The sequence below is a fragment of the Carassius carassius genome, chromosome 31 (assembly GCF_963082965.1).
Source record: "Carassius carassius chromosome 31, fCarCar2.1, whole genome shotgun sequence".
Classification (NCBI taxonomy): domain Eukaryota; kingdom Metazoa; phylum Chordata; class Actinopteri; order Cypriniformes; family Cyprinidae; genus Carassius; species Carassius carassius.
Genome location: NC_081785.1, coordinates 18429816 through 18455500, shown reverse-complemented (window position 1 = coordinate 18455500; position 25685 = coordinate 18429816). Strand labels below are relative to the sequence as shown.

At 36.5% G+C, this 25685-nt stretch overlaps 2 protein-coding genes across 7 annotated transcripts in view; both read right to left on the bottom strand.

The window, feature by feature from the left end:
- Window positions 1-321: 321 nt before the first annotated feature.
- On the bottom strand, window positions 322-10376 carry LOC132111702 (transmembrane protein 229b). Of its 5 annotated transcripts, none has more exons than XM_059519257.1 (3): window positions 10144-10376; window positions 5995-6100; window positions 322-1143 (listed from the first exon to the last, which is right to left on the bottom strand). In XM_059519257.1, the coding sequence occupies exon 3, from the start codon at window positions 1131-1133 to the stop codon at window positions 567-569; it is 567 nt and encodes a 188-aa protein (XP_059375240.1). In that variant the 5' UTR covers window positions 1134-1143; window positions 5995-6100; window positions 10144-10376; the 3' UTR covers window positions 322-566. The 5 variants fall into 5 exon arrangements, 4 of the variants coding, with proteins under 4 accessions (XP_059375240.1, XP_059375242.1, XP_059375243.1 ...); XM_059519259.1 differs by lacking the exon at window positions 10144-10376 and adding an exon at window positions 6853-8204; XR_009424841.1 differs by lacking the exon at window positions 322-1143 and adding an exon at window positions 5084-5833.
- A 2765-nt stretch (window positions 10377-13141) lies between these two features.
- LOC132111700 (metastasis-associated protein MTA1-like) overlaps window positions 13142-25685 on the bottom strand; it is a 55909-nt gene continuing 43365 nt past the window's right edge. The window contains exons 7-18 of one of the 2 annotated variants that reach the window (XM_059519253.1): window positions 24151-24253; window positions 23775-23874; window positions 22363-22551; window positions 21142-21216; window positions 20990-21048; window positions 20746-20873; window positions 18528-18679; window positions 18054-18243; window positions 17262-17351; window positions 17002-17175; window positions 13742-13884; window positions 13142-13274 (exon numbers count right to left, since the gene is read on the bottom strand). In XM_059519253.1, the coding sequence (XP_059375236.1) occupies window positions 13775-13884; window positions 17002-17175; window positions 17262-17351; window positions 18054-18243; window positions 18528-18679; window positions 20746-20873; window positions 20990-21048; window positions 21142-21216; window positions 22363-22551; window positions 23775-23874; window positions 24151-24253 (1370 nt within the window). In that variant the 3' untranslated portion in view covers window positions 13142-13274; window positions 13742-13774. The remainder of the gene's footprint in view (window positions 13275-13741; window positions 13885-17001; window positions 17176-17261; window positions 17352-18053; window positions 18244-18527; window positions 18680-20745; window positions 20874-20989; window positions 21049-21141; window positions 21217-22362; window positions 22552-23774; window positions 23875-24150; window positions 24254-25685) is intronic. The other variant, XM_059519255.1, reaches the window with a different exon arrangement.

Sequence of the window (25685 nt, the reverse complement as noted above, 5' to 3'; positions counted from 1 at the left end):
ATATAAACAAAGAAATAAAAATGAGGAAATAAATTGTACACAGCATCTAAGATCAGTCTGAATATGAACAGATCTTCTGGAAGACAACTTTCATGCATGTTCAAGCACTGTTATTTTTTGATGAATTAAAAAAAACACCAAATTCAAGTAAAAGGCATTGCCTTAGGTTATACAGTATATATATATATATATACAATACATTTTTTGTAGATTATCATGACAATCCTTAACTACATTTTAGATATTAATAAATAACAAAAACTAACATTCGAAAGGTAAGACATCCTAACAGTTATTTGCTTTGCTACTACATATACATACTTTGAACCTAACAGCTACTCACCCAAAATGAGGGCAGTACATGTTGAGCACTGAGGTGACAAATGAACGTCCCTCCACATGAGAAAATAACACCAACTGGATGATAAATCATAAAGGTCTTCACACTTGTGCAACAGTCCAAGCGACTCTTTCCCTGGAAGCAGCTGGGAGAGAGACTGAGAGATGTGTGGATAGAGTCATGGGTGATGGGAGCTTTGAGATGGGAAAAGGTGTTGACAACATCTTCAGTCCACCTTCACGTAACCGTTTGTGCTGGTGGCCCCTGCTCTGGCATCTCGTCCTCTTTGCCCTCCGCCTGTTTCCGACCGATCTTCAGCTTGGCTGGGATCAGCAGCTTCGTCGAAGCGCAACCTAAGCGTGTTGCGTATCACCAGACGCTCTACGATAAAGGAGGCGCAGAACCACGGCACAGCGTACTCTGCTGTGATCAGGCCCATGAAGTTATATTTAAACTCTGAGTAATCCCATGGACAGGCGTTGAACTGCTGTAGCAGCAAACCCGTGCCGAACTCCCACAGGTATGTCCACAACGTGTAAATGATGCAGCGGAGCAGCACATTGCAGCGGCCCCGCAGAGAAATGTACATGCGCTCTACGATCAGGATGCAGGTTCCGTAGATGAAGAGCGCCCACACGCTCGTCACGCCGGGAAACTTCCAGTTGCAGTTCACCACAAACTCCCAGGCTGCTGTGAACATGACTTCACAGAAGTAACCGTGGATGGCATACAAGTACCATCGAGAGAGAGCCGTAAGGGGCTCAGGGGTCACTGTGGTTCCCATGATGACCATCTTCCTTTTACTTTGATGTGTGGAGTTAATAGGCATCAGGAAGTAAAAAAAAAAAAAAAGTGTGTTATAAATCCACATTGCAGCATAGGCTATGTCCTCAATGGAATACTAGCATACTGCATTCTATGCAGTGGACAGTGTAAACTGCCTATTGTTTTTCAAAATAGTATGTAAAATAGCAGTCCACAACCTACAGGTGCCATCTTTGGTTATGGGCCCAGGGTTTTTCTTTTTTTTTTTTTTTTTTTTTTTTACAAATTACCTTGGCAAATCTTAACTTATGGCTCTGGAGCTGCAGTAAAATAACATCATGAAATGCAGATAACTGGCTAGTGATACCACAATAACGCTTAATTAAATGATTAAAAAAGACTTTAAAAATGACCACTGGTAAAATATCTGCTTTAAAAAATTGAAATATTTCCTCTTTATATATTACTAGCAAAACATTTTATGAAAGAAAGTTATGGTATCTATCAGCACTGGCAAATGGGGTTATGCAATTGTTACATCCTTAGGCGTAATTTGTTTAAGGTGTTATTTGTGCAGTATTTAGTTATTGCCACTATGTTGATTACAGTTTGTCTTGGCAGTGTTTTGTCTCTCTACTCTCTCTACACCATCCAAAAGCGTAATGAAGATCAGCTGGTTCTGGTTGTCATCAATCCACCTGGTTGCTCTGATTGGCTGCTGGAGGGAAAGCTTGTGGATAAAAGATGAAGACTCCATCTGAAGTGTGCCCTTCTTGGCCTTTGCTGCCTCTGGAGACTTTTCACCTGCCCCAAACCATAGCATAGCATGTGTGCTAGTTGTCTGTTTACATTGTTGTTGGTGTATACAGTTTGTAACTTTGGAGAGTTGTGGTTTATTTGTTTTTTGTACAAGTAAGCTCCCAAGGTTACACCTTAAGGTGAAAGTTTAATTAATTTTGGAGCTGTAGGGAGGAGGACGCCATTTCTTTTATTATGTTTTCACCTGTTTTTGGCTAGAAAGGGAGTAAGGTAAGACTTTTGTTGTTGATTTTGTTTTGAGAGATTAGAAAGTACCCCTTTTTGTAAGTTAGATCTGTTATGTTTGTTGTGTGTGTGGGTTTTTTTTTGTTTTTTGTTGTTTTTTTTGTGTCTTTTGAATGTGAAATAATAGGTTTAAAAAATGTATAAAATTCTGCCGATATTACTTCCAGAGTGCATTACATTTATTATATATATAAGTATTTTACATGGGGTGTTCTGTTGGAAAATCTGGGCCAAATAGTAAGCCCTTTGGGTAATTAGTGCACATAGAACAGGGGTGGTGAACTCAGCTCCTGGAGAGCTGCAGCCCTGCAGAGTTCAGCTCCAATCCTAATTAAAACTCAAATGCCTGTAGCTTTCTAGTAATCCTTCAGACCTTGATTAGCTTGTTCAGGTGTGTTTGATTAAAGCAAAACTCTGCAGGGCTGTGGCTTTCACGTTCACCACCTCTGATAGAGAAAATCAGCATTTGGAACCCAATTTACACTACCTTTCAAAAGTTTTTTTTTTTTTTTGGGGGGGGGGGTTGGAAAAAATTTATACTTCAGCATGGATGCACTGAAATGTTCAAACAAATCAGTAAAGACATTTATGATGATACAAAAGATATCGATGTCGAACAAATGTTTTGAATTTTCAGTTCAGAAAAAAAGCAGCATGGTTTACTATATATATATATATATAAATAAATAGAAAGCAGCTAAATTTTAAATTGTGATATTTTTAAAGGGGTCATATGATGTTGCTAAAAAGAACATTTTATTTTGTGTATTTGGTGTAATGCAATGTGTTTATGCAGTTTAAGGTTCAAAAAACCCATTTTCCATATAATGTACATTATTATTGTTTCTCCTCTATCCTCCACCTTTCTTAAATGCATAATTTTTTAAAACCTGTTGACAGGTTTTTTTTATTTTATTTAGTCTTAGTCTTTATCTTGAGACGAAAATGCTTAATAGTCACATTTTAGTCATATGAGTTTTATATAGTTTTAGTCTAGTTTTAATCTACAAAGTAATTGAATTTTTTTGTCAAATTTTAGTCATTACTTTTAGTTAAAGGTACAGTTTGTAGCACCTGACACTAGAGGGCGCACTATCAAACCAACAACAATCGCGTGGTTTGATGACGCTAAGGAGGAGCGTGGAGTGACGGGATTTGTTCTTCTACCCAACCGCTCACGGCCAGCAAATCAGAAGGAAACATAAATTATGGATTTAACCCGAGTTCAACGATTTGCGCGAGTAGATTACAGACAAAGTCAATGCAAAGACGCGATCAGACTATGGATCCGACGCATCCTCGCACGGGTCTACCACGTTTTGGCGTGTATGCCCCATTATACTAATCTTGTTGATCGTTATAATAGCATAAATTTTACTGTAAAGATACGAATCAAAACTCACATGTCGAGTAGTACACAAGCGAGATCGGCATCTCTTTCTAGTTTGTCGCCAAGCTACTTCCGCATTTGTCCACAATACTGTTGTCATGTGGTTTCTACGTCCGATACAGTAGGTGGCGGTATGCACCTGATAAGCCATGGTTGCAATCTGCCATAAAACTAAGAAGAAGAACTAAAGTCATTGACAGGCGACTGCACTGCCCCGTGTCACGGTTTAGAATGGGAATTTTCTCATGATTTACAAGTAGTTAAAACATTAGGGATATTGTTAGTAATCAGCTGGATAAAATATATAACACTAGCCTAGTTGTTTTTGGATATTTTACTGCAAATATCTTACAAATTATACCTTTAAGCTGCAGTTACCAATATTTATTTTGGTAGTTATTTTCTATGTCTTCAAACAAAAATAGTAATCAATTCTTCTCTCTTTAGACCAAATCAATTACGCTTATGATCAATTTGAATCAAGGATTGAATTTGGAAAAACTTGAATAAATTAAGACAATTTTCATTTTTGGGTGAACTATCCATTTTTAACAGTACTGAAAAGGGAGCAACTTTCATATATAATATATTTCATATATATAATTCATAATTTTTTAAAAAAGAAGCAGGATAAGACAATAAGACGAATACGAAACAAACAAATTTTTCAGATACAGCAGGTTTACTTAACCCTTGTGCTGCATTAGGGACATTTTTGGTCATTTGCAGTTAAATTTTTTTGACCATTTTTGGTTGTTTTAATGCAAATGGTATGTCATTTGGCAAAATTTTGACTTTTTGGATAAATAAATTTGCAAAATATGTAAATATTTACTTAACATCTTTTTTTGGTTAACATTATAATTAAACGGATAGGTAGGAATGCTGTCCCTTAAGACGGAAGGCATGCAATACTGACACACATTCAGTTTTCACTAGTGATGGGAAGTTGTGATAATTTTACAGACGTTGAACTTTTAGTATCATTCAGCAAAATTAACCAATCTTTTTTCGAGTCACTTCATTCATTTCGTTCATTTTTATCAAAATATAATTAAAATGTTACGTGTTCCCTAACATGTCTACTAGTACTTATGCAAATGTTGATCACATCACAAACAAAAAAAAACTATAATGCTATTAAAAATTTAGAAGATTAATTCATTGTTTACCTTGGTCTTCAGTCTATAGGACAAGATGTTCTTTCATATGTGCTCAAATAACATTTCTTATATCTTGTTGATAACGATTTTTTGTAAATAGTATAATTCATTGTTTACCTTGGTCTTCAGTCTATGATTTGCTCGCCGTTATGCAAATCTTCCCACATCATGACGTAGTCGTGTGGGGGCGTGTTTAAATGAGGCATTTTAGGAGGGTGTGAACGAGTCTTAACTTTTATTAAAAATATCTCTTTGGGTTTGAGACTTTAGTCTTTGCAACATTATGGATCTTATCTATTCATGAACAGCTTGTTGCACTCCAAAGAGGAAGGAAAACTTGAAATCACATCATATGACCCTTTTAAAATTTTACTGTTTTATTGTATTTTTGAACAAATTAATGCTTTGTTGAGCGTAAGAGACTTAAAAACATTAAAATCATATCAGGACCTAGCCTTTCAACAGTAGGTCTTTTTATATTTGCAGAAATTATTAGAGTAGTTTACTATTCCAAACATGGTCAACAAAATAAAAATGTTGCATGACAACACACAGTAACAGCATCTACAATGTACTTTTAATAAATGACAGTATATAATCCCAAGGAGTATATGAGCTGGATTCATGAACAAGGGTCACTTTCAGACATGAGAGAAAAATAACTGAGCCAATTTACATGAGCCATCAACACTTTCAACTGTCTTTTGCTGTAAATCCATGTTCATACACATATACACACACACACACACACACACACACACACACATCTTAAAGAGTATTATGTGTCAGAGGGCTTCTTAAGGGCTTAAAGTCCTAAAACAGCTCATCTGTGTACAACCAACCTCACAATGAAACTATAGAGATGGCTGGTCAATTCTAAGGCAATTATGACTGTTTTGATATTCAGCTGCTGCTGAAGATGTGTGTGAAACTGAATTAGAGGAGAATGTGATCTCATTATGGCCTATCAATTACACTTTGGTAACTTGCCATTTTGCAGATGTTTTTTTTCTCAGCCAAAGCTGCTTAGAGTAGGTTAATTGTAGGGACAGTCATCCGGGGACACATGGAGGTTAAGTGTCTTGCTCCAAGGGCATCATGGGAACTCAAGTGACTCTATAATTCACACCTCTACAAAGTGTACAATGACATTAAAAATAGATCTGCTAAGCCTATTTGAAAAACAAAAACTAATATAGCCCGTGCTGTGATTAAACTAGACTTAGGATTCATTGGATGGAGAGAGAAACAAACAAGAAATGGAATTAATGGGGGGTGAGATTTTACTCAACCTGCTGTCTGGCAGTGTCACTGTCCACACTCCACACTGTCAGGGTCCAAAGAGAGCAGTTCTTCTCAGCTTTGCTTCCAATGCTAATGTGGTACTCATGTACTAAACTGAAACAAATGGGGAAGAAAAGAAAGAAAGAGAGTCCTGTTAAATTGAGTGGAGTAATAGCTTTGTTATAAAGGAATGTTAAAAGTGCAAAACAAGTTAATGAAATGCTGTCCATGACCACAGACATTCATTTTAACGTGCCCCTAAAGTCAAACAATATTTATGTTTCCAGTAATACAATGGAAGTCTATAGGACAAGATGTTCTATCATATGTGCTCAAATAACATTTCTTATATCTTGTTGATAACGATTTTTTGTAAATCGTATGATGCATTTTTTTTCAGAATTTCTTAGAGGAAGAAAATGTTAAAAAAAAAAACGGCATTTATTTGAAACAAATAAACTTTAAAAGTATCACTTTTGATTAATTCTTTATCTTACAGTTTTTTTTTTTACATTAATATGATTGCATTATTGTTTTTGTATCATTTAAACAATACTGTTAATAGACATTGTTTTGTCTATTGTTAATTAAAAACTAAAAAAGATTTTAAAAAAAAACACTTGATTTGAAAAACAATTTTTGCATTTTATACTTGGAAACTCCATGAGAGTGCAGCACACACTGCTAAAAGGCTAATATTCTGCACTCTAATGGAAAGACCATTATAAAATATTAATCTATGCTTTGAGATAAGACAGCTCTTGTACCACAATAGAAGACACAAGTGCTCAGTCATCCGGACAACCTAGAGGCATTACCAATAGTTTGATAGGAGCCCAATGTAAGTTACGGTCTTTGCATGTTACCTGTTTACTGGCCTTGCAGTCAGCATTGCTATTGATCGCCTCCTGTCAAACCTCTATCGACCTTCTCATCTACCTGAACAGATCAGTCACTGCAGACAGCCTGGCCATCATTATACCACTCAGACATGCAAGCTCAGCTGCACAGAGCAGCATCAAAGCAGAAAGACAAGCGAAAGTGCTTGTTTATGTGACAGTGGATGATAAAAATTGGTTCTGTGTTATGAAGAATTTGTCTTGTAGTGAGGGCATGAAATGGAAGTTCATATATGCACTGTATAGCGCATCCAAAACCCAAAGCATTTCTTTTAGTGTGGTTACTGTTTACTAAAATGATTACAAATCATTTTAAAAATAAAACAAAATAAAATTACATTTGGTAACACTTTAGATTAGGGAACACATTCACAAAGAGTCAATCAATTTACCTACATATAAAATATTGGTCACAATTTTCTAAACAATAAGAGTATAGTGCAATACTAATAATTAGACATTAATCGTTTTTAACCAATGCAAATAAGTTTGAAACGATGCATCGCGATACAAATGCCAACGTGTATCTGATGTACACTTTTTAAAATCAATGCATCACAACGTTAACGTTTATGCTGATGCGAATCTGTGAATCTTACCATCCCTACTATAACAGGATATAAATAATGCTGATTCCTTTAAGAAGATACAGAAGGACAGTTTGAACATTTTACTAAATATCTCCTTTTGTGTTCCATGGAACATAATAATGGCATAGAAGCTTTTTGCATTTTTCGACAAGCCCATTTGAGTTCTACAGGAATATCAGACATAAAAAAGGCTACACTATCCATTTTTTTTGTTTGTTATTCCCACTGTCCTTCTTTTGTCAGTATCGTTCACACACCTGCCAAAAGAACAAAGCCATATCAATGGCAGGGACAATATACTATAAATTCCTCTTTTGACGCACTGGAATGACCGGCTCTGATGCATTCTTATTGACACTATTTCTAGAGGTGACTGATGAGAGCTCTGGTCTATTGCCATGAGTTCAATCCACTCTGCACAGATATAAATGGCAATGGATCAATAGCACACACAGCTCAGTTACTCTAGATATCACCTTGGCTCCAGCTCGCACACAGCCTTCATTCTTCTCCTGAGGTACGAGTAGTGCTGCTGAGAAGACTCCAAAGGGCTTTTAAAGGATGATCATGTTTCAGATGGCGGCAGAACTAGTTTCATTAAATTCTTCAGCATGAGACGGACAATTCATAAAGAGTTTCACTCATCATTGTTAATGAGGCACAAATGAAACAAAATGCTAAACAATAGTAGTTAAAAGCTTTTAGTAATAACGAGTGGCTAAATAATAACACACTGTTTTTCAGTGGCAGGTGTCAATACTAACATAACATTATATGTAGTAATAATAATATGTCTGTGTGTGGGGTAGAGAGAAATAAGCAAAATTGTAGACATTAAATAGGTCTAAAAATCGATTAATTGTGATTATTCGATTTCAAAATAAAAGTTTGTTTACATATATATATATATATATATATATATATATATATATATATATATATATATATATATATATATATATATATATATATGTATTAATTTATACATACATGTATATGCTGTCTAGCACTACCCAGAAAATCTTCCCTAGCATTATTAAGTGATTAAAATATAATAAATATATTTTTTAAGGACTAAAAAGTACTGTAGCGCTACCAATAATTCAGCATTGTTATTGTTAACTAATTAATTTTGTTAATTAATAAAAAAAATTGTTATTGGAAATTTAATTCAATTTAAAAAATAAATAAAATTAAATGGAAAACTTAAAAAAAAAATTGAAAGGCTGCCTTTGCAACTCACTGAAATAAAATGCTTTTAAACTTAATTAAATTACTATTATAAGTGTATAAATGATACCTAAATAACACTGTTACTCTACCATGCTAGTTTGATATGGTCTGGCTCCAGCTGTAAAATATAAGGTGGGCCCCCACGACTCTCAGGGAGGGCCACGCTCATGATTAGGTGGATAAGGACCACCCAGTCCCGCTCTGCAATCGGGCCTGTTATATACTTTATACTTCAAGTGATTATGAAGCAGTCCAAGAGCTTATCCTTTTCAGTTTGTTCCCCCGACAGGACCACAAGTATGTCCCCGAACCATATGGGTCAGCACCAAGAGATTAAAACTTCTGAGCCTTAATACTGAGGGTTTGTCACATAACATCACCAAGCCACAGTGATGCTGACAAAGACTGACACGGCAAGACGTCTTTGATTCTGACATGAAGAATAATGACAAACCAACATTTAAGCTACCATAATTACACGTCTTATTTTGAGAGTCAAGACTGAGATGTGGGCAAGTGAAACCTGTGGATCCGAACTGCCACACTGAACTCCAAATCCCCAGTTTTAATCAAGTAAGCTTTAAGTGTCTTTGATCTGGGGCTACAGCTTAGCGGTCTGAAATATGAGGACAGAGTCAGTGTAGTAAATATTGACCCATCCAGACTATCCCGGAACGACCTCTTAAAGGGCACGTATCATATTTATATACGCTTAACCGTACTGTATACAGTACATATTAGGTGACTGAGATGGAAGAAGTGAGAAGCCAGCGCTAAAGGTTGTTTATAGCCAGTGAGCACAATACTTGTGAAGAATTTGAACTCTTTTGGTCTGTTTAGTCAAAATACTGTCTGTTTCTGAAGTGTCGTCAAAATACAAGCTGAGAATGATGCGACCTGATTTAGCACCTCGTATGTTAACGTTCAAACGAATTGTTAGGGATATGTAAATCTGAGGGTTTTTCGTGTGAGACTCAATAAACCGCAATCGTGACAGCAGCAGCGCAGGCCTCCATGACAACCGAGCCCTGCAGCGCTGCGTCGCCTGCGCAGACACAACACAGTCTGATTTATACCTGCACGGACTTTAAGCACCTCGTTATAGTGAGAAACATTAAATAAAGTTCCCTGTTGCTCCCGTATAGGAAAACATATAATGACATAGGCAGGTGCAATATCGCAATTGCTAAAACTTAAGTTCGTTCGTAATTAAGGGATGAAGTGCGCGATGGAGAAGGCAGCGTTGACTTCCTCCTTCGGCTGTTTAGGTGACAACAGTCCGTTAAACAGCGAGCAGGTGGCCGAGAAAACGTCCCGAAAGGTGCAGTGAATGATACCGGTGTAGTTCGTGTGAACTGTGGGATGACCAATGCTGGAAATCCGAACAGGTTTAATGAAACATCCTAAAAGCCTGCGAGACTTAACGTAACGTTACCTTATTATTGTTCCGCCGCTGTAGATGTGGAGAAGCCGGGCCTCATTTTGGTGTTAAACGGAAGAATTAAACAGAAAATCGTTGCACCGGTTGTCTTTCAGAGTCCATTTGTAGCCGGCTCTCGCTGCTGTCCGGTGATAACTGACATATTTTACTTCACTGCAGCAGTACAGCACACGCTCACACACCGGCTCCGTCTCAAAACACAGCGAGCTGCCTACCTAGTGGCGACGTCCGATTCGGCATCGAATCATTCTTTTGATTCGGATCTCTATGATGAACTGGTTGAATCGGTTCACTAAACTAGTCTTCGTGAATCCGAGTTAATTAGTCTGACTCGGATTCACTGACTCAACTGAATCATGAGTCGTCTCATTCGAGCATGCTTGATTCGATTCGCAATGAGCCGAGAACGGAGTGATCAGAAGATGCGACTGTAAGTAGAATGAAACTATTTTTTTTAGCAGTAATATCAACACACATACGAAACAAACATAGTTTTATTAGCATTTTATTAAAACGTGCAAAATCTTTTCAGCCATTTATGTAAAGTATTTTTGTAATTTGTACATATAAACAATTTACATTGTAAAATGTAAAACACATTTAGGATCTAAACTGCTTTTTAGGAGCTGAATACTGAACTGGGAAACAAAAATTAAAGAACACCGCTATTAATAATCACAGCGTGACAACGTCATATTTCAAATAAACAGTTCAATTACACACACACACACACATATATATGTGTGTGTGTGTGTGTGTGTGTGTTATAACGGTTTAAAAAAAAACACAGACTTAGCCTACTGAGAAAAAAAAAGAGCTCCGATCCACTGATGGTACGTGCCCACTAAGCCCAAAAGTACTGTCTAGGTTTGTAGTTCACTAGATTTTAAGACACACTCATATCAAGTGTCCACTATTAACTTTTTGACTGCTGTTTTCATCTTCAGAGTCAATCTTGTGTTACAATACATTTGAGCCCCATGACATATTGATGCCATTATCTTTTATACAGTATGTTAATATGGTAAAAATAAACAACAGGCAAAATTTAAATATTGTGTCCTGGGGTATAAGATCAGAATACAGCCGGTGGGGATAAGGTTTGTTGGGTCCAAGACGAGTCCATGTCCTTAACCAATTGATGTCTTATCTTAATTTTATGTTGCACTTCTTCATCTTTCATGTTACACATGACATGAATTTGACTGCACTAGGAAAAAATTCGAAGTCCAAAATGTCAGAGTCCCTGTTAGCTTTGAGACCAAATACACCTACTAAAGCTCCACGGTTTCGAGCTGAAGAGCCCATGCAACTGGACACAAGGCACTGCAAATGTAAAACTCATAGACAGTGACCGATTGTGTGGCAGTTATATAATAAAAAAAAAAAATCACAGGTACATATCAATATCACAATTAAGTTGAATTAACATTTAGTATGAGGTGTCTTATTTTAAAAACCTGGACTTTACTTACAGCTATAAACATAAATGCCCTGTGTCTGCAGGACCATAATCTTTTCTAGAAAATATAACCTCACTTGGGGGGTTCACCCAAATCTGAAAGTTCTGTCATCATTTACTCATGTCATACCAAACCTGTAGAACCAAAAGAAAGGTATTTTAAGGAAATGTTGATAACAAAATGTTTGATACCATTGACTTTCACTGTATGGACAAAAAACACTGAAATGGTTCTTAAAATATCTTTTATATTCCACAGAAACAAATACAGGCCATACAGGTTTTGAACAACATGAGAGTGATTAAACAACAGCTTTTTATTTTTGGACTAAATATCCCTTTAATAACAAATGAAAAACATTAAAATACTGTTTGCCTGATATATGTGGTGTCATTTTTCCCCCATCACAATTGACTCCAAATTTCCATCTCTTTTGTAAGGAATGAAAGTATACTCTACAGTTTCTGTTTTAGATATGATGGCAGTTCATGAAAACATGTCTATAAAAATATCATTCCCCAGCTGTTGTCCAAAAATACATCCTTTAAACCGCTAAGCTCAGTATCTTTGGTTGCAAGTGTCAAAACATACATTACTTGTTAACAAAGTCAGTCTGTTGTATGTGTATACATCCTTGTCATTTTAATATTTAAAAAATTTTTTTCGATGAGTGTGCGAAGCTCTAAGTTGGCCTAAAGATATCAATATTTGATAAGCCAGCTGCAGAGTAAACTGGGTTGTATCACATATCCCTGGCCTGAAGCAGTCTGTTTTTGCTGCGTGCATATGTGAGGAATAACTAAAAAACCACACTCTCGTTCAAGCTGATTCTTAAGAAGGTGTATCATTGTATTAACAGGGTAGTACCTTTCCAGAGTTCCCATCACCTCTCTGTATATGCAAGAGAGAGCTAGGAAGGTTTCCTTACAAAAAGACATTTCAAAGAATACGCTGTGTATGGCAAATCCATTACAACAAGCTTTGATAACCACCAAAGGCCCAAAATGCGCCACTGTACAATAACGACTCCCTCCTGTTTTCATTTACATATTCACAAAAGAGAAATTACATACAGGAGCAGTTGCAATACTCATCAAAAAGGTAGAAAAAGAACGTTCTGTTGTCTTTCTGAATAATTTAAACCACTGTGGCAGGATGGGCTAACAGAACTGGAGAACACAAGCATCCAATTGAAGAGAAACAGACGTCATATAGTCCTTCACATCGACTCGGAGCAGACATGTAACAAAACGATGCAAAAGACAAAAATGACAGTCCGTCCCACCTTTACATTATGATTTGGAAGGAAGATTTTTTTTCATGAAACGTTCAAGATTTTAACATTTTCTCAAGACGTTAAAAAGAAAATGGTTATACTTGATAAAAAAAAGAATAGTAATAATAATTGTAATAATTATAATTACAAAGACAGAAGTAACAGCCGATGGTAAATAATAAAAGTAATCAGTCCTGTACAATCAGGTCAGTCCTGCGATTGGCCACAGGCTGCAAAAAACAGACAACCCATGGAAATGTCAGGGCTTTGCAGTCATTTCAATGACTTCAGCTGTAAAAATGGACCGCCTGGACAGAGCTTTCTGACCGCAGATCCGTTCTTAGGTCCATCAGTCGCTGAGAGCTGAAAAAAATCGCTCGAGTCACCTGAAAATTAAGCATTAAAGAGATGCTGTCAGAGTTTGTAATAGCACACAAGACTTAGGTTTTTGCTTTTGTACTAAAAACATACATTATCAGTATTACAAATAACACAATGACTTAAGCTATTTAAAGTATTTAAACTTACACCTGAAAGTTACACATTCAAAATTTTAATTAATATCCCTATTCGTAAATGAAAAAAGAAAATAGGCCAGAAAAGATCAAATTTAGGAGTATTTTTAAGGAGTAGGAGGAGTACTGTTTAAAAGTTTGCGGATGGTTAGATTGTGTCATTAAAAAAATAAAAATAACTGGAGTGTATATACATATTTGACATTTGTTTCGGATGGAAAGTTCGTTTTTTCTTTTTAAATCTAAACATTTTTAGATTTAAGCTCAAATGTATTAAATGATCTACAAATTGTACCTGTTGAGAAAATCTGCATTTGAATTGGTCAGGAGAGCTGTACCTGCTCATCTGCTCAGAGTGTAGCAGTCACTGGTCAGTCCAGCTCATGAACCTCATCCTGCAGGCCAGAGGGAGTTCGACATGCTTCAGACACCCTCTTGGCCATTATTTCCCACTGAGGAGCCAGAACTTTGGGTTTGGACCCTGACGCACATAAAGAGAGAAAGAGAGGAGATGAATCCATCTAAAAATATTTACACCTAACTGTTTATTTATGAATAAATGAACAATTTACAAAAATAATTACACACACACACATATATATACACACACACCATTTTAAGTACATATATTTGTATTGTCTGATGTATATTCAATATTGTGTGCATTTGTAAATACTAAAAGCAACAGCTGAAAACTCATCTCTTTTGTCAACATTTGACTGCATCCTTAGCTTTCTCTTTCCTCAATCCCTTTCTGTCCAGCATGTTCTAATCCGAAAAATGTCTGAAACCTCATATTACAAGCACTTCCTGTGTTTATTTTTTATCCTTATGATGAATCGCTTTCTGTTTTCCGCAAATTTAAGTTTGAATAAAAGCGTATTCTAATTGAATGAATGTACTAATTATGATAAGTAGATGGTCAATCTTATACACGGTGTTAAAAGAAAACAAAAATTGCAACTTGTCAAACATTTTGCAATTGTCCAAGTTTTATTTACATATAAATAAAATACATACTGTTATTTGTACATATATTTGTATTGTGAACTATATAACATAGTCTATGTTAAGAAACAAGTTAAACTTGTATACATGTTGCTAAAAAGTATTTGCATATAATTTTGAATTTACATCATAAAACACACACACACACACACAATAAATTTCTAAATATTAATTGTGATAAAAGAGGAGATAAATTAATCTATATATGTTAGCAAAATGTATTTGCAACTAACTGCCAAAACAAATACATAAAAGGTTATATTTATATAAAAAATAATGCATATACATGCATATACTACAATATGTATTTTGGTTTTTAGTAAGAGGAGATAAATCCCTATTTGCAACTACTTATCAAAAGAAATGTTTATTTACATAAAATTTGAATAAATTGCATAATATGAACATACATTTGTGTTGTGTATTGTATATTAAATATTTGGTTTGATAAGTAATTGTTTTAAATAACCCGTTTTAAATTAAAAGCGATAGCATTCCAGTGGACAGAGATTATAACATTAGCACAGAATCAGTTCAGAATCAAGAAGACAGAAATGGTTCTCGGTTCAGTGTACTGGTGATCCGAAAACCGATGCAACCGGTTCTTGACTCAAGAACGAGAAACGCTCCGGCAGTGGGCATGTACGTTCGTTATCTGGCTCTGCTGCACAAACTTTTCCCCCGGCCTTTATTTGTCCATGTTGACCACGCCCATGGCCACTATAAGAGGCCCGGCGTTTATTTGACTACCGGTTTTTATTTGAGGAATTACGGTAATATAGTACAGTAGAGTATAGTACAGTACAGTATAGACTCCAGATCCTGTTCCGTTCGTTCACCCTGAAGAGTCATGTCACCCTACTGGTTCTAAGAGGTACTACATGCACTCTTCTGCTAACTCCATCCTTTACATAATACATGCTGCTCACAGCACTGAGGACCTGGTTTGAGCACGGCAACATGGAAACGACCATGTGCCATTTATCACAACCATATCAATCAGTGCATTAAGACCCCCAAATATAAATTAAAATATAAAAATAAATCTGAAAAAGGATTATATACATCAGAAACGTATATAACTGCTGAACACTAGTTTCTCTCCAAAACCTTCACAGAGACGACAGTAATGAAGCACTACGTGACAGCGGATCACACATTAGTGTTCATAATGCTTGGGAAGCCCTTCTTTTGAATCTAAGGTTACGGTGCCTTCAGTCTGTGTTAGGGCTGGGCGATATATCGAATATTAGCGATAATATCGGAATAATTTTGACGACGATGTACAATTTGAATATATCGGGAATATCGAATATTTCAAAATTCAAGCATACTTTCCCAAAAGAACGCGCCGAATGTCCAAAAAAGGAACCTGTAACTGCTGACTGCTCTACGCCCCTCTACTACGAGAGCTGTAATGATAGCGGTTGCCAGATAACAAGAGTTTAAATCTCAGAATCAGAGCTCTACTGTTACAAGGATACATTTTCTGCCCGGTGTTTGCTTATTTTAAGCAATCTGGCAACCATGCGCACGTGCTCACTCCTCATTGCGGAAGAGCCGCTGACGATAATCTGAAAACACTAACAAGCTGGAATTGAGCGATCTAATGAAAGCGTCGTTCAGACGGCCTGTGTTCTGTCGTGAGATCTCAACTGTTTTGTTTGCATTTGTGATCGCAAAATAAATGCACTTACTCGACCGCTGATGTTTGAATAGAGAAACATAGGCTATGGCCATTTGGAATTACTATTGGGGAATTTCACTAATATGTTTACCAGTTTCCATAATATAGACAGAGAAAATGCAAAAGTCTTTGGTATTCATTTATATATATATTTATATATAAGAAATAGCTATGTGCTTCAGCAACTAGCTCCCCATCTAAGAGGGTTTTTAGTGTCAGTAGGAACATAGTTTTATGCCACAGAGCTTCTCTTAAAACCACAGACATGTGTTCTTAGCTTAAAAACTTGTTAAAATAATTAAAATAAAATACTTATCCCAGTTGCATAGTTTAAATTGTGAATTGCATGCACTAAAAAGTTGACAGAATGCACTTTCTGTAATTGTTACTTAATTTGCACTGCTTCAGTTACATATAGGCCTACATGTATTCATTTAATAAAAAGCAGTAAGTGATCTCTTGGTCTAGATTTTTTAACTCCTTAAATTAGCTGTTTAATCTAAATGTTTTTTTGTTTTTTTTTAATGGGCAAAAGAAAATAATGTTTTATTTTTTATTATTTAAATGCAAATGCAAACATATCGAGATATATATCGAATATCGTAAAAAATTTGACAATATCGAGATATCATTTTTTTTTGTATATCGCCCAGCCCTAGTCTGTGTTTTTGGGATCTGATCTCCCGCAGGACTAATGATCCATGTGAGTCACTGCTGATCCGTTACCATGACAACCCTGAAAGCCATTCGGAGATTAAAGTAGCACATGTGTGTGTGTGTGTGTTTTCCTATATGGGGGTTGGTGAAGACACGAGTGGGAGAGTTTAAGACAAGTGAATGAGACATCGCAAAAAGAGTAGGAAGAGAGTGTGTTGCGTGGGCAGCACAGAAAGAGTGACTTACATACACAAGCCGATGGCTTACCATCCAAACCGTTGTGCTGCTCATAGGTGCGTTTGCCCAGGATGGTGGGGGAGCCGTTGTTGAGGATGGGAGTGGATTTGATGGGCGTCAGGCTGCCCACGGAAATGGTGGCTCCTCGTGGAGGATCTGATTTAGGTGGGCAGGGGTGGGCCTCTGGAAAATGGTTTGAAAAGACATGAATAAAATGGCTTTGCTTGAAAATGTGAAAAAGAATTTGAAGGAAAGACAGCTTCACTCACCCAGATACCGAACCACTGACTCTAAAGGCTTCCTTACTGTCTGCTTGAGAGATGGAGGCTTTTTGGACATATCTGGCATCCTGATGGCACCTGAAATGAGAAATGCCATTAAAATTCTGTATTCTGATTAGGTTCATGTGGTCAATGACACATTTTATTTTTAATTCAGAAGTACAAACACACACAAAATCCATTTATTTTCTTGAAAACTCATCTTGTAATGAACATGCTTTTCATAATATTTTGATAATTTTTTCAAGGCAAACAAATGCAAAAAAAAAAGTTAGTTTTTTTAAATCTGGGTGGAACAACTGATTTGACTACGTTTTTTTAAATGTAGTAATGGTAGTTTACATATTTTTTTTATTATGTATATTTTTTTATTAGAACTTGTATATATAAAAATATGCAATGAAGGGGTTTTGATGAAACATTATTACTGTAAAATTAATATGAATAAAAAATAATTTGTTTGCTAAATCAGTTCTGCAGTACAACCAATATACATAAGCAAGAAAAAAATAAAATATTCTCAGGGCTCTGACAAGATCAATAAGTTTCTTAAAATATTAGATATCAACGATGGTTACAAAACATTACATTTGTGTGCCATTTCTAAGAACTTGGTTCATGTTTTAAACTAAATACAAAAAATAATAATAATAATTTAGATACTGTTATTTGTCATTGACCCACACTTAAAAAAAATTACATATATAAATTCCCTAAGAAATACCATCATAGCAATTTAAACTTGAAGTACCATATTCACGTCTCACAGCAGATACTCACACTCTGCTTTGATAGCGGTAGTGTTGACAGGTGTGTACGGGTGTCTGGCCAAATAACTGGATCTCAACAGGTCCTGGCAGACGCGACGAGCAGCTTTCGTCAGCTGAGACGTGTGCAGGTAGAAAGCCTGTCTGGTCTTAACGGCAAACTTAGGGCTTCCGCTGTGTCTCATGGGCAGACCGTGAGGACTCTGAACACAGATAGCCAGATGAAAGTCAAGTTCTGGGTGACTGCAAAATCTAAATATTGCATTTCACTTTTAGTTCAAGTCCACAAATTTCACTTTTAAACATCTTTTAAACATTAAAGACAAAGTTTCGCTCATTCAGAACATTCATTTAACAGTCACTTAGAGTCCTAATAAAACATAATTGCACAGTAAAAGAAAAAAACAGACTAAATAAAATAACTCGGGGGAGAGAGCTGAAGAATTGACTCTGGAGCATGTTTGGAGAGAATCCACTTCACACCCACCATGTTGCTGCGGTTAGGTCCGGGCCTCTCTCCATCCAGTCTGGTTGGCATCTTCAGACCTCCGTACTTTTTCCAGTAAGTCCAGCAGGAGGCACACAGTCGGCACTGCATGTTGGGCGGCCCCCATGAGTACCACTGATACGAGCTAGTGGCTGCACACAAACAAAACACATAAAACTTCCAACACCACTCTGCTCTACTCGCTGTAACCTCAAATAATATTAAAGCTGGCACATAATAGAGAACAGGATTTATCTTCTCTTTTTTTAAATAAATATAAGTCAAATCAGTGCTCAACTACTTTATTATATTCATCCTGTACTGGTTGGGACATTATTACTTGCTTATTTAATGTGCAATTATTCCAAGAGGTTAATCAAACATGACAAATGTCATTTACATGCAGAATAGTGTTACTATAGTATTATTTGTATTTATTGATATTTTGAATTAGCTTTTTTATTTTTATTTTATTTAGCCGTTTCTGTCATTATTTTTTTATTATTATTAGTAACAATATTACTATTTAACTATAATTTTCTTTTTATGATTCATACTAACTATAATTATTTTGATTAAAATTTTAGTTTGAATCATTTTAGAACTCAAATTATTTCAGTTAGTTGCCAAGGCATCATTTCTAATTTTATTTTATAAAAAAAAAACAAAAAAAAAACACATTTTACACAACACAGTTTTTAACCTTTCAACTACATGACAAATGGGTTTTTGGGATCTGATGCAAACTTTTGAAAATGGGTATCAAAGTGCAAGTTTTTGAAAAAAATACTATTATAACTTCAAAAATGTGAATTCATGAAAACAGTGACTTTGACAGGCCAGGATCCCGGGCCAACGAGAGTGATGCGGCTGCTAGAAGAAGCCACCACCCCTCGCGCCCCGGACCGAAGAGGGGAGCGCGTGCGGCTGCCGGACTCTGCCCCTTACCTGGACCCTTCCTCCATGAACATTGCCCGACCCACACGAACCCCACAGCACGACGAGTACACCAGATCTCCTGTTTATTTTGGACACTTTTCCCCTTTGGCCACCTTTTATCCCGTTTTATTTGATTTTTTCTGTCCGGGGAGCAGTTGGGGGTTCAGTGCCTTGCTCAAGGGCACCCCAGTCGTGGTATTGCCGGCCCCAGACTCAAACCCACAACCTTAGGGTTAGAAGTCAAACTCTCTAACCATTAGGCCACAACTACCCCCTTTTGGGCAGGAGTTTGATACCAGTGCTCCACCTCCCGACACTACTGCATGTCATTTACTACGTCATTTACTCAAGATGGCAGCGGCCTTACTGAGATGCTTCAGCTTCACTTTTCTATAGTGGAAGGAAGTGGAGACATGCCGTCCATCTTTTTTTACAGTCTATGGCTGAGCCCTCAGACAGACTATTAGATAGATACAAACTGCCTAAACTGTATGGAATAAATATACACAAATTTCAACTAAAGCTACATAAGTTACTTAGTTAAGAGCAGCGAGTGATTCTCTCCTTTTCTTTTATTGTTTGATTAACATTATTAACAGTCTAAGAAATGCACGGGTTATGCCCATCAAATATTTTCTTGACTATTTACATTCACTTAAGACATAACCAACTGTTATATGTCGATACTCATCAAGAGATTATTTTGTGCCAATTTTGTGCCAAAGAAGTGAAAAAAATAACTCTATTTGGTATTTGCTTGATGTCTCAGAGACATCTTTCTTTGTGTGTGTGCACAGAGACAATTTATGCACAAGTACCGCATTCAGATCTCTTTTGTGCCATTTTATGCTTGAATAGCTAAAAAGGTTTTAACTGACAAGCCTTAAAACACACGAGAATGATAAACTTAGAGGAAGCAGCACTGGCCCAATCGTTCAGATAGTTTTAGGGGGGCTGAAGCCCACATAAACAGGGGCTAGAACCACCCCTGTCACTATACACCATGACAACTGCACAATTTGTTGAAAGAGAAAGCTAAAAACCATCAGAAGATAGTGAAAACAAAAAGAATGATTAGATGGAGATGGATGACAGAGCAGCATGCAGTAAGGAACATTCATATCTGGGAGATACGTCAGTAAATTTGAGTAAAATCACAGGCTTCGCTTATCCTGTGCGAATGCTCCCCAGATAATACTAATCCCATGCGAACAGAGCTTTAGTTAACAATAACAACACTGATGTAGAATTCATCAAGGTATAGCAGAAAAGAACTCACTGAAACAGCTCTCGCATGCTCTGCCCAATCCGACCGGCTGGCCTGGTGATCCCAGAAGAGCCCCTGCTCCATTCACAAGCCCTGGCTTCACACTGTTCACGCTCAACTGGTTAGGGTTGGGCTTGTTACTGTAGAAAAAAGGCCATGACAGTTACTGGATTTCATCTGGTCAAAGTGCAATCACTCAAAGCTTATGGTGAAATGCCAAATCCAGGGTTGAGCTTCAACCTATTGAAATACTCACTAGTTTGGGATGTAAACCTGCTTTAACTTGCTCTCAGCCTCGGCTGCTTTTAATCGTTTCTGTACAAAACAAAGAGCCAGTTAGTCTCAATGTCAACACTATCTAGGTTTTCTACTTGTAAACAGAGAATTGAGACAGCAGTGCTGGATTACCTGCTGAACGTATCTGTCGGTGGTCTTCCACATGTAGTAATACTCAATGATGCTGGTCAGAGACTTCCAAGGAAGCTGGAATAAAAAAAAAAAAGATCATTTAAAATGAATACTTGAATACTAAAATCATAAACAAGACGGCCGTTTATTACATTTAACCCCATTTAGGATACAAGAATTTACTTATTTACTAGTTAAGATACTTTTTATGAAATCGGAGAGATTTCTGCTCCTCCATTGAACACTCACACAGTCCAAAACTTTGATGCTTAAAGACATTGTCTCTATAAATTGAGCAGTTTAAAGTCTTCAGAAGAGACATGATCAATTTACATAAGGAACATTTAGGATTTTTTCCCCACATATGAACACTGATCACAAGAGAACATCACATATGGTAAATATATGTGAAAGTTTGGTTACATGGGCTTTAAATAAAAGGACAAAAAGGCTGAGAGAATATTAAAAAGTACCTTTCTTTGTGTTCTGGAGATGAACAAAAGTTTATGACCTTTTAAAACCCTCACACATGAAACTGTTCAAATCACTGACTGATGCAGCTGCAGTGACTCTTCAGGTGCAGCTCACTGCAGGTGTAGATTATGAGTGAATCATAATTACAGTTTTGGTCTTATGGTTTCAGATGATTTGAAATGAGTCATATGGACTCTTTTATAAAGCTTTTTTTGGTGTCTTTGTAACTTTTCTTAATGCATTAAAATATTTAAACATATCAGTTGTTTTGCTCCACAGAAGGCAATCATATAGATTGAAAAAGCAACATCAAATGGGTGAGTAAATGATGAGTTTTTGGTGAAAGGAATCTTTTTTTTTTTTCTAAGGAAATCTGTTTGTGATGGCAAACCTCCATTTCCCATCCTTTGTGTCCCTGAATAAGCTGCTTCACTTCTTTAGGGTGTGCCCATTTTCCATGCCTGGCTCCTCCCTGTTTCTCTAAGTACAGATTTCAGACTGAAACCCAGAGCCGAAACACTCAGTGCTGCACATACACCCATCAAGCACCAGATGGCAGAGTCAAACACACACTTGGCACACTCTCTGTCCCCTAAACAAAGGCAGTTTATCAGTCATTACTGCCACAATTACCTTAGCATATGCTGTTCAAATCTTTTCAAAGCCATGCTATGCTCTAGTACAAATGAAAGAAATTCAGCCTGATCACCCTTCTGCTTGTGCAAACACCACTTGGGATGAACTTACAAAGTCTTGCTGGATATCAGTGAAGTCTTTGCCGTATTTCTCGAGCGCTTCCTCGAACAGGTTGGCTTCGGATGCGCTCCATTCCTCCATTTCATCCCGGCAGAGCACCGGCCCACCCTGGGGTACGAGTGCCGCGATGGCCCGCGTCATGTCATAGCCGTTCTTATGCAACGTGTCCATGGCGTGAAACTGAAAATCAAAAATTTTACTTAAGAAAACATCATAAACGATGGCTCAAATTCAAGATTCGTCATCCAAACATCCAATTGTTTTCAGCAGAAAATCTGAATTGCTCAATCCTGGGAACAACATTGACACTAGATGAAGAGGAATTGTGTGGGCAGCTTGAGACTGTGAATGTTTATGCATGGAGGTGTTGCCCTCTGGCATCTTTCCTTCATTTTTTGTACACAATGGGAGAGACACAACAGAGTTGGGTGGCTGGAGAGTGAAAAGCATGCTCTGATGTTCTTCTCGTACAGCGTATATGCTGAGACTGAACACTGAGCTGGCAATAGGCCTGTCGCTATTATTACATAATCGCCTAGTGGGGATTATTTGATATGATCACTGTGCACTTTAAATTCTAATCACATTTTGCCACTCATATTAGGAGTTTGAGCATCCTGACAGAAACACTAGCTCAACAAATGGCATGAGTTTGACTGGCCAATGGCATTGTTGAACTTTGGCACACATTACTTTTAAGCAAAATGGAAATCGGACACTAAAGCCCTATTCGGACGGGACTAGTTTTACAGGAGGTCGTTAGAGAAATCTGGAAAGTAAAAAATCTTATATATAGAGAAATATATATAAATATATATAAATATATATATATATATATATATATATATATATATATATATATATATATATATATATATAGTAGTAGTCATAGTAGTATATATATATAATATATATATAAATATATATATTTATATATATATTTATTTATAACTGTTGGCATTTTCTGTTTTTAGTGTATTATATTCCAGTTTGTCTATACAGGGTATCAGAAAAAAGCTAAATAACATGCAATGACAAAGATAAGATGAGAAAAGATGATGATGAAAAATAATGATGAAAATGCATCACGGATGTTCAGGATTATCTATCGTATTAGCTAGGCTGTATTCAACATTTTAGAATAAGATGAGAAAAGACATTTATTATGCCTCTGTTGACAGGAATAAATGTCACAATATAATGTAATGTAATGCATTGTGATGTATTGTAATATTATCTGGCTATAATACAACATCTGATGTTTGATTCACTATAAAGAAAAGAAAATCTGTAACATTGGCAGTCATCAGAATTGGACTGCCATTAATTAGTATGAACCTTCTGAGCTTAACTACAGTGTGAAGTCTTCCAGCAGTGTGTGGAGCGTGTGAGATGTGCTGTACCAGTGTGATGTCTCTGGAGGCTGCCGCAGCGCTCATGTGCAGACTGGGCTGCCGAACTGAACTGCTGCAGTCTAGAGCCCGCGCAAACGTGCCCACAGACCTGCAGGGGAGGGGCGTGGGGGAAGTTGAGAAAGAGGGGGGAAAAAAAGTGAAAGAGAATGAGTGAGAGAGATCGAAATATGCAGTTTGAAATAACCGGGTATAGAATAGTACTATATATATATATATATATATATATATATATTATTTGGGAGGCATCTTCAGAATTTCATAGTGGAGGTTTTTGTTGTTTATTGTCTTTTAAACTCAGTGATATGTTCACGACAGTCTGACACAGGAAAAATAGACCAAACCGGTTCCTGCTGCAGAATCTTACCGAGCCACGACGAGGAACTGGTCGATCTGTTTCTCGGTGAGGGGGTTGCTGGGATCCCACACCTTCTCCTCCAGTTTTTCCAGCTCCCGACCATCATCCTCTCCTGACAAACCAACACGCACAGATCACAATCACTACAGGACACACTGCTTTAAAATCAGACTTTTGTTTCGCTTTCTTCCTGAAGCCAGCTTTCACCTAATGTGAACTTGATTTAGTTCTTAAAATTAGTATAACTATAGTGTAACTACATCAATATAATGACCAAGATGTTGAACTGGGTGCTATCTGGCATTTTGAGATTATCCCAATCGGGTATTTAAGTCTGTATGAAATCACAAATTGCAAATCTCTATTGTGACAGATTACTAAGCAGATCAAACGTCATTAGAAAACTGACGTCTCTGCGAGGAGAGGGCATGCCGATATTTTTAGTAAAGATTATAAGGGTGCATAAATTTAAAAAATAATGACTTATACAGATAAATCATTTATAATAAACACTGCAATATTTCATATAAAAATAAGAATTGTCCATTTTGAATTCATGATGCCATGCTTGGCCAAGTAACAAGTATTTACCCTCTTCTCCTGCTTTTTAATGGATAACATTCTTCTAATTCAGTTTATTTTTGAGTCTATTCTACATACAGAAAATATTGTCAAATCATGTAAACTCTCATCATAAAATGGCATTTTACTTTCATAATGTGATATATTTACAAGTGAAACAATATTCCTCTATCTGTGATTGATTTGGGTGATTCATGAACAACCGTTCCTTTGACTTGGATCTTTTTAATGAATCAGCTGATTCAGTTCACACAAACTGCTCTAAACAAATGACACCAATCTATGCTGTGTTTTCTAAAAAGCAATGGGAGGCAATGGTTTCTATTATCTATTTATGTTTATGATGCTTTTGGGAAAAGCAAGCTTGGTTTATCAATGATCCGAATAATTTGCGAAGCTCGAAAGCTCCAGTTCCTATTCAATATCTCTGTATAGTAATCAGCGTCCAGTATACTTTAAAACATGCTTGTTTTCCATTAAACAAAGTGATTTTATCATTTAAAACAAATCCATAAAACCACCAATACAGAAAAGTGTCCATATTTTTCGGACTATAAGTCGCACCTGAGTATAAGTCACATCAGTCCAAAAATACTTCATGATGAGGGAAAAAAAAAAACAAATCGCACTGGACTATAAGTCGCATTTATTTAGAACCAAGAGAAAACATTACCATCTAGAGCCACGAGAGGGCGCCCTCTCGTGGCTGGAGACGGTAATGTTTTCTCTTGGTTCATGTCAAATTAATTTTGATAAATAAGTCGCACCTGACTATAAGTCGCAGGACCAGCCAAACTATGAAAAAAAGTGTGACTTATAGTCCGGAAAATACGGTAATTATGATTTTTTAAAAATAAGTCTCAACAAGGCTTAACAAAGCTGTATTTATTTGATTAAAAATGAAGCAATATTATGATAAAAACTGTAAAACATTACTACAATTTCCTTTTTTTTTTTTCTTC